This window comes from Lepidochelys kempii, chromosome 8 (genome assembly GCF_965140285.1).
Source record: "Lepidochelys kempii isolate rLepKem1 chromosome 8, rLepKem1.hap1, whole genome shotgun sequence".
Lineage (NCBI taxonomy): Eukaryota > Metazoa > Chordata > Testudines > Cheloniidae > Lepidochelys > Lepidochelys kempii.
Window position 1 is genome coordinate 42,263,510 of NC_136387.1, and position 22,051 is coordinate 42,285,560.

General features: G+C 56.3%; 1 protein-coding gene across 15 annotated transcripts in view; it reads right to left on the minus strand.

The window, feature by feature from the left end:
- The window catches only part of NOS1AP (nitric oxide synthase 1 adaptor protein), a 175,360-nt gene that overhangs the window by 39,708 nt on the left and 113,601 nt on the right, over positions 1-22,051 (minus strand). For 8 of the 15 annotated variants that reach the window (XM_073356231.2, XM_073356237.2, XM_078854041.1 and 5 more), the window contains 6 exons: positions 17,887-17,960; positions 16,919-17,027; positions 15,373-15,502; positions 6,627-6,790; positions 2,622-2,789; positions 128-293 (listed from right to left, as the gene is read on the minus strand). In XM_073356231.2, the coding sequence (XP_073212332.2) occupies positions 128-293; positions 2,622-2,789; positions 6,627-6,790; positions 15,373-15,502; positions 16,919-17,027; positions 17,887-17,960 (811 nt within the window). Of the gene's footprint in view, positions 1-127; positions 294-2,621; positions 2,790-6,626; positions 6,791-15,372; positions 15,503-16,918; positions 17,028-17,886; positions 17,961-20,654; positions 20,740-22,051 lie in introns of all 15 variants that reach the window. The other 7 variants (XM_073356236.2, XM_073356232.2, XM_073356234.2 and 4 more) reach the window with 3 other exon arrangements.

Genomic DNA, 22,051 nt, shown 5'->3' on the forward strand with positions numbered 1-22,051 from the left:
GAGGGATGGGAAGTCCCTTGTGCCCTGGTGAATCAGCACGGAGCTCAGCAACAAGCACCTCCATGCTGTGCTCCTGGGTCCCTGTACTGGCTGGGGGCCGCAGCAAGGCTGGGGAAGGAGCTCTTACTGGTGTTGCTTCCTGACAGCTTCAGCTCCAGCTCCTGCACCTGCCTGACCAGCAGCGAGATGTGCTGGAGCATGTCCTTGTTCTGCAGCAAGAGCTGGTGCACACGCGCCTGGGCCTCCAGCCGAGCTGCTGCCTCTGCAGCCAGCTGGTCCTTCAGCAAGTGAACCTGTCGGAGAGACGTGGAGACACAGCGAGTGGGTGTGTGCGTGCCAGGACAGGCTGCCTGTGCCGAGCCGGGGGTCCAAGCCTGGAGTTCCAGCCTGCTGCTGGAGTGAGATTCATGCATCCCGCCCGCGCCCCCAGCTGGCTGCTAGAGCAAGCCCGCCCGTAGCCCCAGCCTGCAGTGCCGCCAGTCAGATGCCCACTCCCCTTAGCCACCTGTTCTCTCAGCCAGGCACAGTGGTGGCTGTTGGCAGAGCGGGAGCTCAGGTCCAGCTCAGAGAGACTCTCCCCCGGGAGCCATCCCAGTGTTGGGAGCTGTCACTCTGGGCTGGGGATGTCGCCAGTTGCTCTGCTCTAGGACAGCAAGCAGGAGAAGGAGGGAGAGATTTATACCAGTCTGCAGAAGTCCTGGACCCACAAAGCCCTTCCAGACTTTGCCCAGAGTGCTGGTAAGTCCATTCCCCATTCCAGTCTCACAGGGACCCTGCAGCCACAGGGCAGCATGGGACAGGGAGCATGCTAGCATCTGTCCCCCGTCCACACTGCATCCAGCATGGAGTCCCTTCTGCTTCATACCAGGGTGCCTAGCCATGGGACAGATCTGTCTGGCCCAAGCAGAAAGAACTCCCACAGAGGCTGTGCTGAGACTGGGCAGGGGAAGCAGGAGCACTGGCACCTGCTGGCAGTGGTGGAATTGTAGTTCAAAGCTGCAGGCACCAAGGCGTGCTGTCAGGAGCAGGGGAGCTGGAAGTTCCCAGTGGGACAGCTGCCTGTCCCCACACAAAGGGGCAGCCCCATGGTTTTCAAAGGCCGTTCAGCTGCAGGCGAGGGCTAGGCTAGCTCATCTTGAGACAGACTCTCCTAACCATGGCTCCCTGGAGCTGCCAGTGAAACAAGTTTCTCTGGGTGTCCCCACACTGCAGTTAGGCACCGGCCATTTGCAAGGTAGATGCTGGGATCTTGCATCCTCTCACCTTGCAGGGTCCTAGAGTCCAGACTTCAGCCCCAGTCCAGATGTCTACAATGCAAACAGCCCCTTAGCCTGGCCCTGCAACCCGTGTCAGCTGGCACGGGCCGGCTGTGGGGGTTTAAATGCAGTGCAGACCATCCCACTGAGACCTGAAGCTGATTCCCCCCTGCAGCAGCGTGCCCTGACCTCTAGGTCCACGGCCAACCCTGAGCATCGGAGAATGTGGGGCCCTGCTCCAGAAGAGCCCTGCCCAGCCCAGCCCAAGCCATGGCAGTCTGGACAATTCCTGGCTGCATTTACATTCCTGCTGAGCTGCGCTGTTCTGAATGAGGGTCGTAGCTGGGCCGGGCCCCTGCCCAGGAGACAAGGACAGTTGATACCCATGATATTTCACTGGCCCACGCACCACACAGAGCAAACAAGCCCTCAGCACTCATCAGGTGTGAGACCTAGACAGTAGGGTCAGTACACTCTGCACACATTAGCCAGCCAGCCCCTGACTGTCAGTCCTAGTAGGCTGGCCGGGCCAGGCTAGGCTGTGTGCCCCTCTGGCCCCTGGGGTGTGGCGTCCCATTGTGTGCCTCCACACCGTGGGGCCAGCAGTGCTGGGGCCTGTTGTGCTGCCTGCCCCTACCCATAGCACAGGGGATTGGCTTGCAGCACAGTGAGGTTCCCGGAGCGCTATGTGTGAGTCACTGCAGGGGCAGCTGGGCCAGGGGCAGGGCATGTGGTGTGGGGAAGGATGTCTGTGGGTTCCCCGATGGCCCTGGCAGAGTGCGTATGGGGGACAGCTCTACTCCTTCCTTCAATCCCACAGCACTCGCTGTCTCCCTGACTTCTCTTCCTAGCTGCCTCCCCTCAAACTGACCGGTGCCGTGGCCCATCTGGATCTGCCAGGCCCTCTCCCTCCCCGCGGACTGTCCCTCATGAATTCCCTTCCCCCACCCGGGGTGACCCTGGGCTCTTTCCTCCTGTGATACCTGACTTCCACCCCTCAGCCCTGGCTAAAATCAGACCTATCCCCTTGTCCAGGCCCACACCGAGGCCCGCCTGCATCACCATAACCCAATGGCTACTTGTCACTCCAGACGTTCAGAACACAGCTACCCTCCCTCCATCTCCACCCAGTTTCAGACCCCCTCCTCTGCCTGCTCCTCCCTTCCTGCATCTAGGCCGAGCAACTTGGCTTTGCCTCCAGGGCTCTGCCACTTCTGGCTTATTCGCCCGTGTCCATTTCCACCCCACTCCTCCCAGCACACCAGCCCCTCCACATGGCCCCCTGCGCACATGCTGCCGCCTGCACAGCCCCGCGCCCCGCTTGTGCTCGGCATGCTGGGGCAACAACCACCATGCGGGCAGCACCTGGGCCACGGCCACTTGTGTCTGTTGCGTCTGCTGCTGCAGAAGCTGCCGAAGAAGCTGCATTTGGTGATGAGTGGAGAGGGGAGTCCCCAGGTCCGGCAGCTGGGATGAGGAGGGGAGCAGCAGCTTGGGCGATGCAGTCAGGATACTCTCGGGGTGGAGGGAGCCCTGGAAAATATAGAGAAAAGCAAAGCCTGATCCACTCTGCGTGCTGCCCCTCAACATCCCACAGACACTCTAGTAACTCGCTCCCAGCTGAGCTGAGACCCCTGCGGGCCGGGCGGGTCGGTGCCTCATTCTCTGTACTCCCCTGGCTCCGTCTGTCTGTAGCCACCTGTTTCAATTATCAGCTCTCTGGGCCAGGGACTGTAGCCCAGACCTGCAGGGGTACATAGTGCCTACCTCCCACACCAGTACACACCAGCGAGACCTGCTGTGTGCGAGAACAGCATTAATAGCTAATCACAATGACAACACTAATCCTTAGCAGTCACACAGCTCTGCCGTTCCAAAGCATCACACAGCTGTAGGCTAATGCGTTTGAGCCAGAACAACCATAGGGAGCTTAGTCTCTAACCTCTGACTTCAGTGCAAGCTAGGAGCCTAAGGAACTGACCTTCCTGGGCAGCAGCTCTGTCCTCCAGCTGTGTGCAGAGCAACCCACTGGCCAGGCCAGCAGGAGGCAGACACCCTGTAACAGACTGTGACACATAGGTGCTCGCTCTCCCTGCTGCTGGGGCTGGCTCGGTGGCTTAGGCTGACTTTGCTCCAGCAGGCGCTCACTGCTGCCCCCTGAACTTCCACTCAGCCTGGTGAGCTGCCCTGAGCACAATGCTCTCAGCCTGGGTCACCTTTGTGCACAGAGCCAGCAGCCGCCAACACATGCTCCAAAGCCAGAGCCAGAAGGGTTGGCCCAACCTCACTTGGGGTGGGTGGAGGTCAGAGATTTGCACCTCGGCTCACAGCCTTGCTCTAGCTGCTGGCAGCTGCCAGGGTTGGGGGCAGGAGGCAGCTCCCTGTGTGAACCCTCCTCAGCAACCTGTTTCTTCGCCTTCTGGCTTGTGAGCCCTTGGATTCCCTGGGTTGGATTTTCTGACTTTCTTCTGCAACCCGGGAGACCAGAAGCTTCCTCTTCTGAACAAATGGAAGGTGAGACTGTCATGTATTCACGGGCCTCCAGGAGCTGGGGCTTTACAAACACACCAAATAGCGAGAGACTCGTGATAAAACAGCAAGAGCTGGCACCACTGGCAAGATGATCCCTGGGGGACTGGCTCCCAGACAGGCTCTTGGTGTCTCACGGCTATGTGTAATGCCAACACACTCAGTTGTTGGAGGACGGGTTCAAACATAGCTCTTTTAGCCAAGGCTGTAGCTAGCTCATCACTCTCTAGCTCAGTGGTTCTCAACCAGGAGCACCCCTGGAGTACCCAGAGGTCTTCCAGGGGGTACATCAACTCATCTAAGTCAGTGTTTCTCAACCTGGGGGTTGTGGGATGGCTTTGGGGAAGTCACAAGTGCAGCGCTGGAGTTGGGGTGTAGACACCACGCCATAGAGGGCCCTGTAATGCTGTTCCATGTTTCAGCACCCAGAAGCAGGGCTCAGGCTCCAGGGGTACAGTAGTCTGGAAAAGTTGAGAACCGCTACTTTGGCTGGTGTAGGTGCCACAAGAGTGGGACAGAGTGCCACACCAAGCAGGCTTGGATCACATAGGCAGCATCCTGACTCTTCACGCCAGCCATTCTGCTGGCTCCGTGACATGCTACGTCGCACCATTCCTCTCTCCTCCAGCACTTTGGGCAGCAGTGGGACTGCCCTGCCCCACCCTGGGTGGAGCAGATGGCCCCCAGCCTTAGAGGAGCCATACGAGTCTTACCTCCGCTAACCCCGTGGCACCCCACTAATGACACAGGGTTCAAGCCTCAATGCACTTGGCCGAACTCACAAGAGGCTCACTGCTGGGAGCACTGGTGCGAAGGGCTCCACAGCCGCTGGTGCATTGGGAGAGCGGTTTAAGCAGTACAGTGCAGCGGTCGCAGGCTCAGCCCCCCCAACACGAGGGAAGGGGAGAGCCAGGAACGATGGGGGACCACTGGCAGAGCCCAGCAGAGCTGCGTGGTCGTGAGCTGGGGATTCACATGGCGCTTTCCCTACCAGACAAGCCACATAGCTGGCTACATCGGTGCCATGAACACAGGGCCCATGTACCTGCATCCCGACTATTCAGCTCTCACTCCCCGAGGGTAGCCATTCTAGGGGATGCAGTGCAGGCAGGAGCGATGGGACCATCCCTTCGTCAGTACCTCTCTGTGTGCCAGCTCTGTCACCTGACAGAGGAGGACTCGGGCCCACTGGCTAGAGCAGGGGACTGGAAACCAGGACATCTGACTTCTATTCCTAGCACTGCTACCAACTTGTCATGTGAGCCACGGCCTGCTCCGTGTCTCGGCTTCCCCACACTCCAGTGGGTACTCACATACCTTGGATGGGGTTTGTTTGACTGAATTGGGGCAAGCTTGTACACTGCTGTGTGATCTCCGAGAAGCGGGGCTAGGGGAGGGGAGAGGATCATCATCCTGGGGCGCCCCTGGTTCTCTGAACCCCCCTTGCAAGATGGTGCTCTGGCCAACTCTTCCCTCGCCATGGCACTCGCTCAGTCCTGATGTGTCCTGGCCAAGGACCGAGCCCCAGCTTTGGCAGGGCTGAGCGGGTGGGACAAATGCGCAGGACCACTGCCTAGGTGGATTAGCAGCACGGCTGCCCACTTGCAGGGATGGCTCTGGGATGCTCGGAGTCTCTGCAGGGCGAGTGGAAAGCCAATGTCCTAGGTTTTGCTGGTTGCCTGGTCTCTGAAGCACAAGCAGAACTCCTGGGTAAAGGGCGACTGTGCTCTGCTGGCCTCTGACACTGTCCAGACGTGCTGGGTTAATGCACCAGGTGATTCTCTCCTGCCAGCAGCTGTGTGGTCAGGCAGAGGGAGACGCAGCTCCACTCCTGCTGCTTTCCCTGGGAAACCAACACTGCTCTGTTCCCAGGAAATGCCACAGCCAACAGGAGCGAGGGGGCGACACAGGGACCAGTTTGTGTCTGGACCGGAGCAGTGCAGGGCACAGGGGAGAGGCTGAGTGCTGGGGGAGTTTCGGGGGAGAACAGGATGAGGGGGAGCCAGTGACTATGAGCTTCTTTTATTGTCGGGGGCTAACTGGAGGGGTGGGGGTAGGGGTTCCTCCCCTACTGGGAGATGGGATCAAGGAAGGGCCACTGCCCCTAACAGTGAGTAACGGAGCATGATAGCTGGACTCCCGCCCTGCGCTGCCCTGCCCAGCACACCCCACAACAAGAGCCGGGCACTGCCACCCTCAGGGACCGGAGCTGGGTCTGCCACGTGCAGATCCACAGCCTGTGTCCTCAGGGCTCAGTACCTCCCAGGGTTTTCAGAGCTCTGCGCTGACCGGCAATGGGGAAAGGTGTGTGTTTGCTGGGGACACTGTGGTGCCTCGGTTCCCCCTGTCTGGCTGTGGGCACACACACTAGCTCTTAACATGAGAGTGCACAGAGGGGAGTGAACCTGGCCTCCCTCAGGGCCCCAGCAAAGGCAATTTGCCCTAGTTTGCGGGGCGGCTCAGGGAAGAGGCATTTCCCCTGTGGTGGCCAGCCCCTCGGCTCCCCTTGTTAATGCCCGGGCAGTGCTGGGGGGGATGCCAGCTGCTGCCATGAGGACATATGCTGTTGCACCAGCTTCACGCCGTGGTCCCCCCATCTGATCACCCCCGCAGAGCTGCCACAGGCTGTTCCAGCCCCATATCTAGACATGAGCTCCCTCTCTACCCCACTGCAGGGCAGTGTGAAACCCAAAGGTTCCTTTGAGCTGCTCCTGAAGCCATATAGCAAAGCTGCTTGGACACATGCTCGGGAAACCATGCTATCTGGGGGGACCCTGGGCCTGCACCACGGCTCAAAGGCCACTTTTGGGGCACAGCTGCTCTTGGCTGGGGCTGGCATACCTTGGTGTCCAGAGAGTGCCCGGAGTCGTTCCTCACGGCGTCGAGGTCTGTCACCCCCCGGCTGAACTCCAGGGTGCTGCTCCCTGGTGGAGGGATCTCCACTGCATCGATATCCGTCTCCTCTGTAGGGGCAGCTGCATTCTCAGCTCTGGCTGGGTGGCAGGCTGGGAGGGGGCAGCAACGGCATGGTCAGAGGTGAGAGGGGACAACGGAAACACTGCCCCAGCCCAGCTCCTTGGGCTGAGAGAACGTCGGCCTGGCTAGCAGACAAGGCCCATTCCTCCTTGTGGGGGAAGCACCTGCACACCTGCCATGGGTCACGCATCCCTAGCAGGCAGCCCTGTCCGCACAGAGCTGAGAGGACACTCCAAATATCCTGAGGCCTAGGGGAAAGTGCACTCAGGTCTGAACCAGGGAATCTGGGCCCATCTCTTCTACTGGCGAGGGTCAATATTTCTGTGCAGTTCTCAGCCCTCTTTCCTGCCCTAGGCCTCACCCTCAAGGGGGCAGGCAAGTATCACCCCCATTTTATAAACAAGGTAGCTGACTGGTCACTGAAGGCACAGCTTGGACCAGAACTCAGCTCTCTAATCGGGGAGACCCAAATCTCACCCACTTTGCTATAGTGCCTTTCAGAATGAATTTGTCAAGTCTATGTGCCTAGCTACGCTTTCTCATCACTGGACTGCACTCTGCTCCTAGAACCAGGAACAGTGCAACAGACTGCAGCCTCTCCTCTGCCTCCGCCTCCGATTTCAGCTTCGCTGTCCCCTGTTTTATAATCACCCCATCCTGGTCCCACTATGCTCCTGGCACTGGCCAGGTTTCATCCAGGAAGAGAAAGCTTGATACCGAAGAGGCTCTCTGGGACCAGGGGGCTGTTTACCCCAGCTCTCTCATGCACACCGGGGAAGTCCTTTGGACTTTGCCTGCTAGCTCCCTCCACTCTTCTCGGAGCAGTGGGTGCTGGTGGATATCCCCGCTTGGTGCCCCCTTGAGCACATGGTTTCACTCATCCCATTCAGTTGGCCTCTGTTCTTCCCAGCTGAGGTTAAAACCGTTGTCAGTCTCAGTGAGGGAGTCATTTCAGGGCCCCCATCACCTCCACAGAGGCGCCGATGACTTATGCTGAAGTTGTTAGCCACATGCAAACATTGCAAAAGTGTAAATTAGCTCATTAACTAATTTGCACCAGATGATAGGCACAGAGCTGCAGGAGCCATGGCTGGGGTTTGCTCAGCTGTGCCGGAGGTCAAAAGAACTCTTGTGGTGAAGGGGCTGCAGAGCAAAAGATCTAAACTGCATCCTGAGAGCTTCTCCCCAGAGTCGGAAGGTTTGGCCCAGCAACTGTGATAGCAGCTCATTGTGCCAGGGCAGCAGCATCCCCTGGGACAAAGGGCAGCCTGTCTCCACCTTCCTGCCAAGCTGCCAACTGCCTGGTTGGTAACATGGACCCTGAGCTCAGTGGTGGGGGCAGCGAGGGACAGAACGGGTTCATGGGGAAGGGAATGGGCAGAGAAAGGAAAACGCCCAATACCTGTATGCCCATATGGTCCCCGCGGGATTCCCTATACCCAGCCTTTCCGATCCCCAGGCTGGGGCACATGGCATAGCCCAGGGGTGGCCAAGCCTACTGACCCTCTGAGGCACATATGACAATCTTCAAATGTTCGGGAGCCAGGGCGTGCACGCTGGGGTTTGGTTCGGCCCCACTCCTGCTGAAGCCCCAAGCCCTGGCTGACGTGCCCTGTAGGGCTGAAGCCCTGAGGGCCCCCCCTGCTGGGCAGAAGCCAAAGGCGACACATGTGGGGGTCACATCCCCCCCTCGATTTTTGCCAGGATTAGCTAGGCCCACTCAGTCATGTGGTGCTGCTGGGCCCCCTCCCTGTACGGCAGCTGTAGCCTGGGGAGAGGCAGCAGCTAAGAGCTGGGAGCTGCAGGGGGAGCTGCTGCTTTTGCTGGCGCTGGAGCTGGGAGCTGCAGGGTGTGCCTGGAGCCTGTGACTCAAGCTGTTGGGTGGAGGCCTAACCTTGAAATTGTGCCCCCTCCACCCTCACTCTCAGCAGGCACCAGTCCCCTCTGGCAGAAGCTCCTAGCCCCACCACCCCACTGCAGGGCAGAATCCCCAAGGCCCCCCTCCCGCCAGTCTGGTAGGCGGAGAATGGGGGCGAAGGGAACGGGGGGCTCTGCGAGCTGCACTTTAACTGTAAAAGAGCCAGATGTGGCTCATGAGCCACAGTTTGGCCACCCTTGGCATATAGCATGTCAATCCACAGGATCCCTTCCCCCAAGCCTGTAGGGCCCCCGGACTGCTCCTACCACTCCAGTCAGAACCCTGCATTCTGGGTGGCAGAGGGAGTGCTGGGGGAAGTGTCAGCTAAATTCCCGACCAGCTCCGTGGGGTGTGGTGTCGATAATGCCATGGTACCACAGTCTTGCTGTTATCTGATGCTCAATTCCAGTCATTTTATGCTGGAGCACAGTATCCTGTTTTCAATGTTTGCTGTGTCACGGCATAACTGCTCTGAGAAGGTGTCTCTGCAGGTACTGGGGCATAGGCAATCAGACCTAGTGGATAGAGTCCGGGGCCTGGAGTTAGGTGCCAAGCCGGGGTCAGAGCCAGAGACAGTTGTTGCAAGCCAGGGGTTGAAGTTGGAGTCAGAATCAGGGGTAGGCCATAGGAGCTGGGACCAGGAGTGAGACAGGAACCAGGCAGAGGTGGGGGTCTGGGAGAAGGAGGGCAGGGGGAAGGAACAGGTTGGGAGGCAAGGCTCAGGGCAGTAGGCAGGGGCCAGTGCAGCAGCAGTCAGCCAGGGGTTGACCTAATTGCTCAGACAACTTCCTGTTTCTGGTTTAAATAGGGCATCACCGCCAATCAGTGGGGCAGAAGTCTCCCCCAGTCTGGAGCTTTGTGGGGCCCTTTGTGAGGCAGAGCTTTGCTGGCCCCTTCTGCAATCATTCAGGTGAGCTGCTGAGTGGTGGTTGTGGTGTGACCCCTGCCTGGGGACCCCCAGGTCGAGGTTCAAGGCCCAGGATCCCTCACATCAGCCCCTCTCCTGGGAGGTAGGGGCTTGGTTTTACAGGCTGGTTTTTGTGGAATGTGTTTACCAGGTCAGGAGTGTGGACATTCTTCGCCAGGTCCTTCTTCAGGAGTGCTCTTCAGGACTGTAGCCTTCCCAAGCCATAAGATGCCAGAGTCTAACCCGTCTGACTCTGGCATCAAGGATCTCACGGAGAATATACTCATCAATGTTGTGAACATGTACTGGTGTGGGGCGATGGCTGGGAGCGGTGAGGGAATGGGTCCTGAATGTGGGGCTTCAGGAGTGATGTATGGAAAACTGGGTGTATTTGGAGAGAACGGGGCAAGTTGAATTCAAAGGTGACTGGGCTAATGTGCTGGAGAATGCGGTAGGGGCCAAAGAGCTGGTAGTCCAACTTACGGGATGGCCTGTTTGTGTGTACATTTTTTGTTGAGAGCCATACCTTCTGGCCAAGCAAAAGGGCAGGCCCCTCCTGTCATTGACGGTCCGCATGTTGTTTCTTTTTTCTAGGTGTCCTCCAGGTAAACTTTTAGGTCATCTTGGGTTTGACATATCTTGTGTCCAGTCCAGTCCAGTCCAGGGCTGCTGGGTTGTGGGAAGTTGTGGTTAGCTCCAAGTAAAACCAAGGATGGAATCTATAGTTTGAAAAAAAATGGCTTTGCACTGTAGAAGCATATTCTGCGTTACTGTATGCGAGGTAGCAGCAAGAACCCGTTGTTCTGGTGGAAGTTTATGTAGTGTTGAAGGTATTGCTCCAGGATCTGGTTGGTTCTCTCCACTTGACCATTTGTCTAAGGGTGGTAGGTGGAAGAGAGGCAGGAGCAGATGCCCAAAATCCAGAGAGCTTCTCACATAAAGCGAGAGATAAATCACACATGGTGCTCAGAGATCATGTGCTGTGGGAGGCCATGGAGGCAGACAACTTGGTCCACACAGAGCTGGGCCGTTTCCTGGGAGAAGGTTAGGCCAGTGCCGGGGTGAAGTGGCCCACTACTGTCAGAGTGGTAAAAAACCCACCGGCCTCGGATAGTTCTACTAGCAAATCTAAGGCAATGACTGTCCACGGGCCGGGGGAGTCTCAAGGGGCTGCAGGAGTTCAAGGGGTTCCCAGGTATTTATTGTGTGGCGCCTTGGAGTGGGTACATACATTGCAACACAGGCCTGCACTATGGCCTGCATGTGAGGCCACCAGAAGATATAAGAGACAAGGTGCTGAGTTTTAAAACAGCCAAAATGTCCTGCCAGGCAAGTCATGGCATACTGGTAGGGCTGTAGTCCTTGGAGGCCTAGGAGAACATATATACGCTCATTTAGTAGGTTACCCTGTCTCAGACATCGTGGGGGTCCTTATTTATGGCTTTCTGCTCGACTGGAGGGATTCCCTGGGTGAAGGTTGATCATATGAGGGTGAGCAGATCTTGGTGGGGAGCCGGGCCCAGAAAATTCTGAGGCTTGAGGATGGAGGAGGTTTTTGGGTTCAAATCTTTAAGATCAGCGTCCCTTCTGGGACAAAGTGTCAGCCTTGCTAGTTTGGGTTTCTGGATGACAGGAGATTGCAAAATCAAAGTGCAAAAAGAATAAGGCCCACCAAAATTGTTGTTGGTTGAAGGCCTTGGCCCTATGCAGATATGTGAGGTTCTTATGATCGGTGTACATCTGGGCAGAATATCAGGCCTCTGCTAGATAGTGGTGCCACTCTGCGAAGGCCATCTTAATTGCCGGAGTTCTTTGTCCAAAATTTCATAGTTTGGCTCCGCTGGTAAGTTTCCTGGCACAGAAGACGTGTGGGTGCAGCAGTTGTTGAGGATTGTGCCTTTGCGATAGAACTGCTCTGACTGCCAGGTTGGAAGCTCTCGCTTTGATGATGAAGGCTTGTGTGGTGTCAGGATGGACCACTTTGGAAGTGGTGGTAAACGCAAGTTTTAATTGCTTGAAGGCCTGCAGGGCCTTGGGAGACCACAGGAATCTGGTGTTTTTGAGGAGCAAGGCAGTGAGAGGGGCGATCCGCTCCAAGAACTTTAGGAGGAACTGGTGACAGACGTTTGCAAACCCCAGGAAATACTGTAGTTCACGAACGTTCCATGGTGCTCCCCCATTCGAGGACTGCCTTTATCTTCCATGGGTCTATTTCAGTACCCGCGGGAGATAGGATGAGCCTAGGAATTCTATGGAGGACTGGTCAAAGGCTCGGGTGACCAGATAGCAAGTGTGAAAAATTGGGACGGTGGGGGGTAATAGGAGCCCATATAAAAAAAAAGCCCCAAATATTGGGACTGTCCCTACAAAATCAGGACATTTTTCTAGCTTCATATAGAGACCTGACGGAACAGATGTACATGCTGTGTTGTTTGGCACTGTCTGAAAAGATCGGTATGTCACCCAGGTATGCTACCACGTACTGGCCCACAATGTTCCAGAGCACATCATTAATAAATGCTGAAACATTGTAAGCATTTGTCAAACCAAAGGGCATCACGAGATATTCAAAGTGCCCATAATGTGTTCGAATGGAGGGTTTCCATTTGTCCCCAGCTCTAACCTGTACTAAGTTGCGTGCCCCCTGCAGGGCTAGCGTTGTGTGTACCCGGGCAGTGCTCACGTGGTCCATTAGCTTGGGGATTGGTGGTAATGGGTATCGGTTTCTAATGGTGACCTGCTTCAGGGCCTGATAGTCTGAGGCTTCCAACATTTTTTTTAAATAAGAAAAAGGACTGTGGCTCTGGCAGGCAAAGTGGATTTAGGAATAAAGCCCTTGGCTAGCTGGAGCAGAGTGTGGCCAGTTCAGGCTCCGACATGGTGTCCATACACCTGAAGGGAATGTTTGCCCCTAGTTGTAGCTCGACTGGGCAACCATAGTCCCTGTGTGGGGCAAGGTGCCTGCAGGCGGTTTGATGACATCTTTGAAGTTGCTGTATTTGGATGGAAGTCGAGGACCGGAATCAGTGGGCGGCTCTGCGGGGCCAGCTACCCTGGTGTGTGACTGCTGGGGTACTGCGTGCTGCCCACTTCCTGGGGTCAAGCAGTGCTGTTGACAGAATTGTGAGATTTTAGCTTGTGCCAAATGAGAAGGGCGTTACGGTGAGCCAGCCACAAGAGACCCAGGATGAGCGGAAGTACGGGGAATGGCTGGCACCGCATGCAGGTTTCTCGATGCCCTTGGATAGGAACGGTATCACTACCTGGGCTCTTGGCTCCTGGAAATGCAGGAGAGGAGAGCAGGGCATGCAAGAGGAACACATTCACTGGCTGTTCCTGCAGAAACGATTGATGGTGAACATTTCATGGCAAAATTCAAATTGTCAGCAGTAGGCTTCCAGGTCACCCCTCTGAGACGGAGGTGGGTGGGTGGTTCACAGCCCTCCAAAAGACGATTTCAGGCTGTGGGCAGGCTCAGGATGCAGCCCTATCTTGCTTTGTGCTTGGCTCACTTTCTGGAGAACTCTCCTCTGAGAAGGGCAGGCAGCCACCTTCCACAGAGTGCAGCTGTACAGCAGAGGGATTGCACAGACAATCACTGGGCAGCAGGAGAGCAGGATACATGGGCTCTGGCCAACATTAGGGCAGGAGCAGGCATCAGTGCTGGCCGACGCTGGAGCTGGCAGTTGAGCTAAAGTACTTGCTGACATAACTTCTAGGGGAACAGCGTGAAGAACCTATTCTGCATGGGGCCCTTGTCCGACTGGATGTCAATGGGTTTGAGCGTAGGAACTGCCCCCTACGTCCTGCTGGGATGACTCTGAAACCTAATGATGCTGTTTTGAGTTCAGCCCTTGGTAAGAGCTCAGTATTAGGAGGAGGGGAGAAAGAGGCGACGAGTCTGCAACAGGGCTGCCTGTCAGTGGGTCACTGAGGGCACAGGTCTGTGCTGAGGGGACGTCCCATGTGATGCTTTGTCTCAGCACTGGCAGGGTGAGCAGGAGGGCGAGCAGAGAACCAGGTGGGACAGACAGAGTACACAGAGCAGAGGTCGCTGGCTCTCCTTGCAGGCCTAGTTCCAGAGAGAGAAGGACGGGGTGGGCAAGGAGATCAGCACAGAAGGGGGACTGGGCACCCTCCAAATGGTCTGGGACTTTGGTGTAGCATGTAACTGAGAGGAGCCAGGGTGCTGAGGTGGAGTGGAGCTGGGGGATGGGCCTGAAGCTGAGTGCTCGGGGGGCCCTGGCAAATGCATCACAGGAGTCATTCCTCAGGGTGACTGACAAGAGAGAAATGCATGCAGTGCCCAGCCTGGCACATAGGGAAGAACAGGCCAAACTGGCTCCGGCTTGACTCCTCATGAAATGCACTCACTTAATCATGGCGTGCTCCATGCCTAGAAGAGATGCCAGTGCTCCTCAATCCTGACCTGCAGCCCCCTGCTATCCCAGACCTGCGCTCCCCACCCCCAGCTCTGTCATTGTCCCTCAATCCTGACCCACATCCCACTGCTACCTGAGCCCTGGACTCCCCACCCCCAGCTCTGCTAATGCCCCTCAATCCTGACCTGCAGCCCCATGCTACCCCAGCCCTGGGCTGCCTCCCTCCCCCACAGCTCTGCTGAAGACCCTCAAACCCAACCTGTGGTACACCCCAAATCCAGTCTGCAGAGATGACCTGTGCCTGCTGATAGTGGGGGGCACAATCCTGGAACAGCTCAAGTTACGCCCCCTCTAGAAAGCAGCAGCCCCTCCCTGCAGCTCCCAGCTGTTCCTCCTGCCTCTTCTTCTCCCTGCCCAGCACAGCTCACAGGCTCAGCTGCCCCACAGGGAGGGGGCCCAGCCACACCATGTGACCGAGCAATCTGCGGGGGCATGTGACCCCGCATGCCTCCCACACGTCACCTCTACCAGTCTGTGCCATCTCTGTCCATCATATGGGGAGGGGCATATCCCATTTCCCAGATCCTCACCGCCCCACGGCACTGGCACTTGGCACCTCCTCAGGAGACGAGCATGCCCCCTCCTCACACACTGCCATATTGTAACCCCAGTGACCGGTGTAACTTCGTTTTCTGGGCCCTGGCTGAGGCGACTCCTCTGAGACTCTGTCGGCTCAGGAGCTGCTTGTTTGGTGCTCACTGCGACTTGGAGCAGAGAATTCCCTGGGGCCAGCCCCAGGGTGGAGGTGGAAGGGCTGCTCGGGGCCAGGAGTTGCTTTAATACAATGTTCTCGCTTTACGTGTGCGCCAAGTAAATGTTTACAGGCTACAAACGAGAATCCCAGGGTTGCAGGGCTGTAAGAGCCCTCGATCCAGTTCCTTGCCCCACACCAACGCTGGACCAGGCACACCTAAACCATCCCCAACAGGGGCTTGTCTACCCTGAGCACTCGCAGCTGGCACAATCCGCAGCCCTGTAAATGGGCTCCCAGTGGGGTGGAAGGTCCACAGGATGAAGGCCAGGACCTAGCAAATGTCACTCCCTGCTCTGGGCCCACATCCCAGAAGAAGAGGACGCATGCATGCCTTGTTTTCACAGTGCTCCATTAGCCGGGGCAGAACGGCACTTTCAGACACTGCTGGCCTTCACACCCCTGCGGCGTCCCTACAATACCTGGCACCTGTACATTGCTCTTGGGGGGTGGGGGGGGCGCCAACTCCGGGGGGTGGCTCTCTCCCGGCGCGAGCCACAAAACACCTGCCGGCTAAGAGCACGACTGGAGGCCAGGGCCTGCCCTCTGCAGGAGTCCCGAGCACAGAGCCTTTCCCCCCTGCTGCGGCGTACCTGGACCACCCACGTCCTCGCTGTCACCATCCTCCTGCCCATCCGCATCCTGCTGGGTGTGCTGCAGGCTCAGCTTGTGGCACACCTCAAAGGCCTGCCCCACAGTGCGGACGATGCGCATGGCCTGGCTCTGGAGTGGGGAGAGAGGAGCTGTGATGACAGGCTGTAGGGACTGTGCATCAAACCGCTGCAGTTGCTGACAGCATGGGAGGCTTTGCTGACCAAGACCCCTGGGAGAACCCTGAGGCTGAGCCGGAGCCCTGGATGGCTCGAGGGCCCAGGGCTCTGCAAAGGGCTGCATCCCAGCCCCCCGGCCCCGCAGTCCATGCACAAAGGGAGAGCTCTGATCTCTCTTGGGGCCTTCTGGCATCATGGTCTCTAAGGCCCCAATCCAGCAAGGCTCCTAGGAACAAACTTTCAGCCCTGAGTGCTACCTTCAGAGGAGCTGTACTTGAGTTCGCAACAGTGGGTGATTTCTGTCCCGAATGCCTCTGGCCCCCGCTGCCCGGCTCTGCCCTCTGCACAGTTCAGATCATGTCTCCACTGGCCTCTGCTGGCATTTGTCCAGCTTTGGCTCCAGGTGTCATTCTAAGCACTCTGCCCCTCACTTGGTGGGTGTCAACTCCCAGCTGTTGAGGATCACTTTTAGCAGGATGTTAAATATCACAGGCTCCTGGTGCAGCCCCACAGTGTGATCCATTGCTGCCCATCCCCTCTCAGTGAGGGGCTCTGCCTTGGTGCACAGGGCGGGGGAGGAGGGGGAGAACAGCTTGGGGGCTTTTCCCCACTGCCCTGACAGGGAGGGGACAGGAGAAGAGGTGACCACAGCTCTCTGAGAACAGCAGGCCAGGGCAGCATGGTCCTGCCCTAAGGGGTCTCGCAGCCCTGTCAGCCTCACATCCTGTGTTCCTGCACATCCAAACCAGCCGGCATGGCCAGTCCCTTTGAGGCCTGGGGAATGGCAGCTCGCCAGAGCAGAGCCCGAGCCTTGCAGTTCCTGTGCGACGGGAATAGCTTGGCCACCCGCTGTGCCCTCTGACCCATCAGTCACAGCATCAGCACCCCTGCCCTGCCCATGGTGAGTTGCATCAGGTGATGGGAGGGGACAGAAGCAGTGAGGAGCCGGGGATGGCTTTGCAGCCCAGGCCAGGCCAATCTGCTGAGGAAGCTGACCCTGGGGGTGCGGCACAAAGAATCCTCCACTGCAGCGAGAGGACCCTGCTGGCTCTGCCCAGTGCATGGTGGGACAATGGCTGTGGGGAGGTTGGGCAGCTCCTTGCTGGCCAGTCCCTGAGGAAGTGGCCAGAAGGCTCTGGGCAGCAGAGCGTGTGAGGAGGGGGCTGAGTGCTGCTGCCCTTACCATGCCTTCGAGGCAAGGCACACCCGGAGCTGTGGTGGCACTGGAGGGAGAATCCGGGAGCTACAGGGTATCCAAGAAACAGCCATTCCCCAGGACCTCCCCATGGGCACAGCGCATTTGAGTCAGCTGCATTGCCACACCCCTCCCTGCAACCTCCCAGGGACCCCGCATCCCTGCCGCAGGTACCTTCTTCTTGGACTTGAAGACATTACACCTGAAGACATTGCTGGAGCCATCTCTGGCGATGTAGCTGAAGATCTTCAGGTCTTGGGAGTCGTGGGACACGTAGAATATCCTGCAGGGAGAGAGGGGAGGGACATCTGTAATCCAAGCCCCATCTGTGGTGCTCAGCAGGCCGGGAGGCCTCACCCACGCTACTTGTGGGGCAGGTGGAGTACGCATGACTGAGCCGATCCACAGGGCTCTGCCCCTCGTCGAGCCAGCAGCATCCGCTAGCCCAGCCCTACCAGTGCAGCTGCAGAGATGGGGGAAGAAGCCCCCGAGAGCCCTGCCCCTGCCGGGCCAGAGGGCAGATTTGGGGCATGTGCCTTTCAGGAGCTCTCCACAGCAGCCAGCTCCCTGGGCAAGCTAAGAGTCGGGCAATGATGGTGCCCAGCGGGGGAAGGCAATGGGTTGGCACAGAGCACATGCTAACCCCTGCCTTAGTCGCTGGCAGAGCACGGAGCCCTGCCCTTCCCTCCCGCTGCAGGAGCTCCTTGTCTCAGACAAGGCCCAGTGGGCCTAAGGCCTGCTGGGGTCCAGGGCCACTCCACTCCCCTGCCCCAGGTCTGGAGGGGCACCAGTGGGCGGCTCTAATCCCTGCCAGAGAACGGTTTTCCCTCGAAGCGGCTCGTTCACAGGGGCTCAGTGATTCCTGGCCTGGCTCTGATTCAGCTGCCTGTCTGGGGCGACCTTGGGGGCCCTAAAATTCCAGCATCTGCATTGCAGACAATCCTCCTCTGGGTTCTATGTATAGGGTCCAGTGGGCTGTGTGTCAGTGGCTCGGCAGCATCACATCCCAGGGGAGTTCCAGGAACCCCCAAGGGCACTGGCTGGTCAGCGTCAGAGCCCAGGGCAGCTCCAGGCACCCCCGGGCACTCGCTGGTCAGCGTCAGAGCCCAGGGGAGCTGCATTCCACCTTGAGGGGCTCTTACCTGTAGATGGGATCCTGCATCACCAGCATTTTGCTCTCGTCCCAGGTCCACTCTCTTTTCTGCAATGAAGGCATCTGTAAATGAGGATGTTAGGTGCTGTCCATAGCTCATCAGCACGGCGCAGTACAGGGCCCTCTAAATCTTGCCTTCCTTTTACATTTAATCTTCCTGCCCCTTCTTTACAATGTGTGACCTGGGCCCACTTCCAATCTGCCCAGGCATCACTCCTGTTCTCTGCAATTGCCTTCTCTCCTGTGTTCTCCCCCTCTGATTCAGATGGCAGGTGTCAGCGGAGTTGTAGGCATCCCTTGGGCCAGCCTGCGCTCCAAGGCACTCTCGGCTTTGAGAGGCAAATCAAAAGGTGGCGGGGGGGCACTTCCGTGCTTGTTGATATGACTGGTGGGAGTGCTGCAAAGAGCCAGACAGCATAGCCAGGTGCTGTGCCAACTCCCAAAGAGAGATCTACTGGCGCACCACAATCCTGCCCTGCTATTTCAGCCCTGCGATCCACATATACAGCTCTGGCAATGCCCCTCAGCCCCCCACCATTCCAGCCCTGGGCTCCACATACTCAGCACTGCTGAGCTATTCAGTGCTGACCCAGAGCCCTGAGCCTTTACACACACAGCAATGCCAGTGCCCCACAGCTCTGACCCGCAGCCGCCCACTGTCCCCATTCTGAGCCTCTTGGGAGCACTGGCTGCCACATCCCCAGCTCTGCGAGGGGTCTGGGCAGACCCCAAAGTGTGCCAGGTGCTTTCCAAACCCACCCCAGACAAGGGACTGCCTAGAGGCCTGTCCATTGATTTCACTCATTGCCCACAGCTCTGGGTGTCGCAGCCCCAGCACTGAAACAGCACAAGGGGCAATGCACCTGCTGCTCCCAGGAAGGCCAATGAAGCCAAGTCAACACTAGGAAGAGGTGGGCAGTCAAGGTGCCCAGACATGATGGCTCCTGCAGTGGGACACACTGCTTCCCAGCAGCTGAGGCATACGAGCCCAGGCCTGGAGTAGGAAGCTAGGATGTGCCCAAGCAGGTCAGACCCACAATCCACTGCTCCACTGTCCTGACTCTGACCGTGGCCAGCACCAGCTACTTCAAAGGACAGGGCAGGAAGCTGGCTGGTGGACAATTATTTACTACCCTGCCCCTCAGAGAAACGCTTTCCTGACCCCACCAGTATGTAGAGGGCTCGTGCCCGAAGCAGGAGGGTCCCATCTCCTGTAACCATGGGTGTTTCCCCTATCCCTGTGATCTCTAATCCTCCTTAGCTCCTGGCCTCAGTGACATCCTGTGCCAGTGAGTTCCACAAGATAATGACATGCTCGTCTTACAAGACATCCTTTGAGTGGTATAAATGTGGTATAAAACTTCCCCAAGGTACAAACTATTTTACCTTTTGCCCTGGGACTTTCGCTGCCACCACCAAACGTCTAACCGGGTTTATTATTGGGAAAGAGTCGTTTGGAAACGTCTTTCCCCCCAAAATCCTCAGCAAAACCTTGCAGCCCCCTTCCTGGAGAAGGTTTGATAAAAATCCTCACCAATTTGCATAGGTGACCACAGACCCAAACCCTTGTATCTTAAGAACAATGAAAAAAGCATTCAGTTTCTTACAAGAAGAATTTTAATAGAAGTAAAAAGAATCACCTCTGTAAAAATCAGCATAATTAGATTCAAAACACAGAGAATCCCTCTAGGCAAAACCTTAAGTTACAAAAAGACACAAAGACAGGAATATCCATTCCATTCAGCACAGCTTATTTTCTCAGCCATTTAAAGAAATCATAATCTAACGCATATCTAGCTAGATTACTTATTAAGTTCTAAGACTCCATTCCTGTTCTGTCCCCGGCAAAAGCATCACACAGACAGACCCAGACTCTTTGTTTCTCCCCCCCTCCAGCTTTGAAAGTATCTTGTCTCCTCATTGGTCATTTTGGTCAGGTGCCAGCGAGGTTATCCTAGCTTCTTAACCCTTTACAGGTGAAAGGGCTTTTACTCTGGCCAGGAGGGATTTTAAAGGTGTTTACCCTTCCCTTTATAATTATGACACCTTCCGACCTTAGAGTCTGTGAGCTGATAGCAGAGCAGAATGCAGCCAGAGATCCATTTGGAGATCCTCTGGGTGGAGCTCGCCTGTCCCGAGTTTCTGTTATCGCAATGAACAGTCTTGGGGACTTCCTGATGGGTCGTGTTCTGTGTAGGTTAAAGGCCAAGGCATGCCACACATCAAGGGTGTGAAATCTCTGCTCCTGTCAGGAAGTGTGTGGTTTAGGGAAGAACACAGGTAAGTGGATCAATTGGTTCAAGTGAAACTGAAAGAAAATTTGGGGTGTAAACATAACAAAACCTTATCTTTATGGAACACGGAGTTCAGAGGATCTGCTATCATTGCTCCAAGCGCACCAACCCTCCGGCTGAGGTGATGGCTAAATGCAACCTCCACTGAGAGTAGGGACATGGAGCAGGAAGCTAGGGGCTCTATGGGTGGCCTTTTGAGTACAGACAGAACAAGGTTCAAGTCCCACTGAGGGACAGGCTTGGGAAGAGGGGGGGATGGTTTTGATTATTCCAAAATCTGGTGGTCAGTGGGTGAGTGAAGACTGAGTGCTCTTGAACGGGAGAATGGCACACACTCATCACTGCCAGGTGGACTAGTGAGGAGCTGATGGATAGGCCAGATGTCTTTAGAGAAAGAATGTACTGAGAGAAGGTTCCTCCTCTACCTTGGTGGGACCTGCGCTTATTGGTGGATTTTGCTCACCTCAGAGATTCATGGCAGCCCTCAGTTTGGCCACTTTCGTGGCTCAAATCTGCCGTTCACTCAGATAACCTCATCACTGGCCAGCCTGGGGAAAAAAGAGTAAGAACAATCCCTGCAGTTTCTGCTGATCCACCATGTAGGTCGGGGACCAGCTCAGAGACCTTCACCTCTGGTGGAAGCTCCTGTGTTGGGTCAGGAGTTGGGAGGTTTGGGGGGAACCTGGGCCTGCCCTCTACCCCGGGTTCCAGCCCAGGGCCCTGTGGACTGCAGCTGTCGAGAGTGCCTCCTGGAACAGCTGCGTGACAGCTACAATTCCCTGGGCTACTTCCCCTTGGCCTCCTCCCAATACCTTCTTTGTCCTCACCACAGGACCCTCCTCCTGATGTCTGTTAATGCTTGTACTCCTCAGTTCTCCAACAGCACGTCCTCTCACTCCCAGCTCCTTAGGCGCACACCTGACTAACTGGAGTGACAGCCTTTTTAAACCAGGTGTCCTGATTAGCCTTAATTAATTTTAGCAGCTTCCCAATTGGCTACAGGTGTCCTAATTGCTATACTGAAAAGGAGTATGCTGCACTGAAAAGGTCGGGGCCCACCATGAATCTGAGGAAGCACCTGTGAGTGAGATAAATATTGACATGAAAGTAGGTATCCTTCATATCCAGAACTGTAAACCACATGTCCTTTTCTAGGGATGATATTATAGAGACCAGCATGCCCACATGAAACTTGAATTTGTGAATGAATCATAGAATATTAGGGTTGGAAGAGACCTCAGGAGGTCATCTAGTCCAATCCCCTGCTCAAAGCAGGACAAACCCCAATTAAATCATCCCAGCCAAGGTTTTGTCAAGCCGGGCCTTAAAAACCTCTAAGGATGGAGGTTCCATCACCTCCCTACATAACCCATTCCAGTGCTTCACCACTCTCCTAGTGAAAGAGAGTGTTTCCTAATATCCAACCTAGACCTCCCTCACTGCAACTGGACACCATTGCTTCTTGTTCTGTCATCTGCCACCACCGAGAACAGCCTACCTCCATCCTCTTTGAAACCCCCCTTCAGGTAATTGAAGGCTGCTATCAAATCACCCCTCACTCTTCTCTTCTGCAAACTAAATAACCCCAGTTCCCTCAGCCTCTCCTCATAAGTCATGTGCCCCAGCCCACTAATCATTTTCATTGACCTCCACTAGACTCTCTCCAATTTGTTTACATCCCTTCTATAGTGGGGGGACCAAAACTGGACGCAATACTCCAGGTGTAGCCTCACCAGTGCCGAATAGAGGGGAATAATAATAAATAATCATCTTTCCCTAGATCTACTGACAGGCCTTCTTGGCAATGAGGGCACACTGCTGACTCATATCCAGCTTCTCGTCCACTGTAATCCCTAGGTC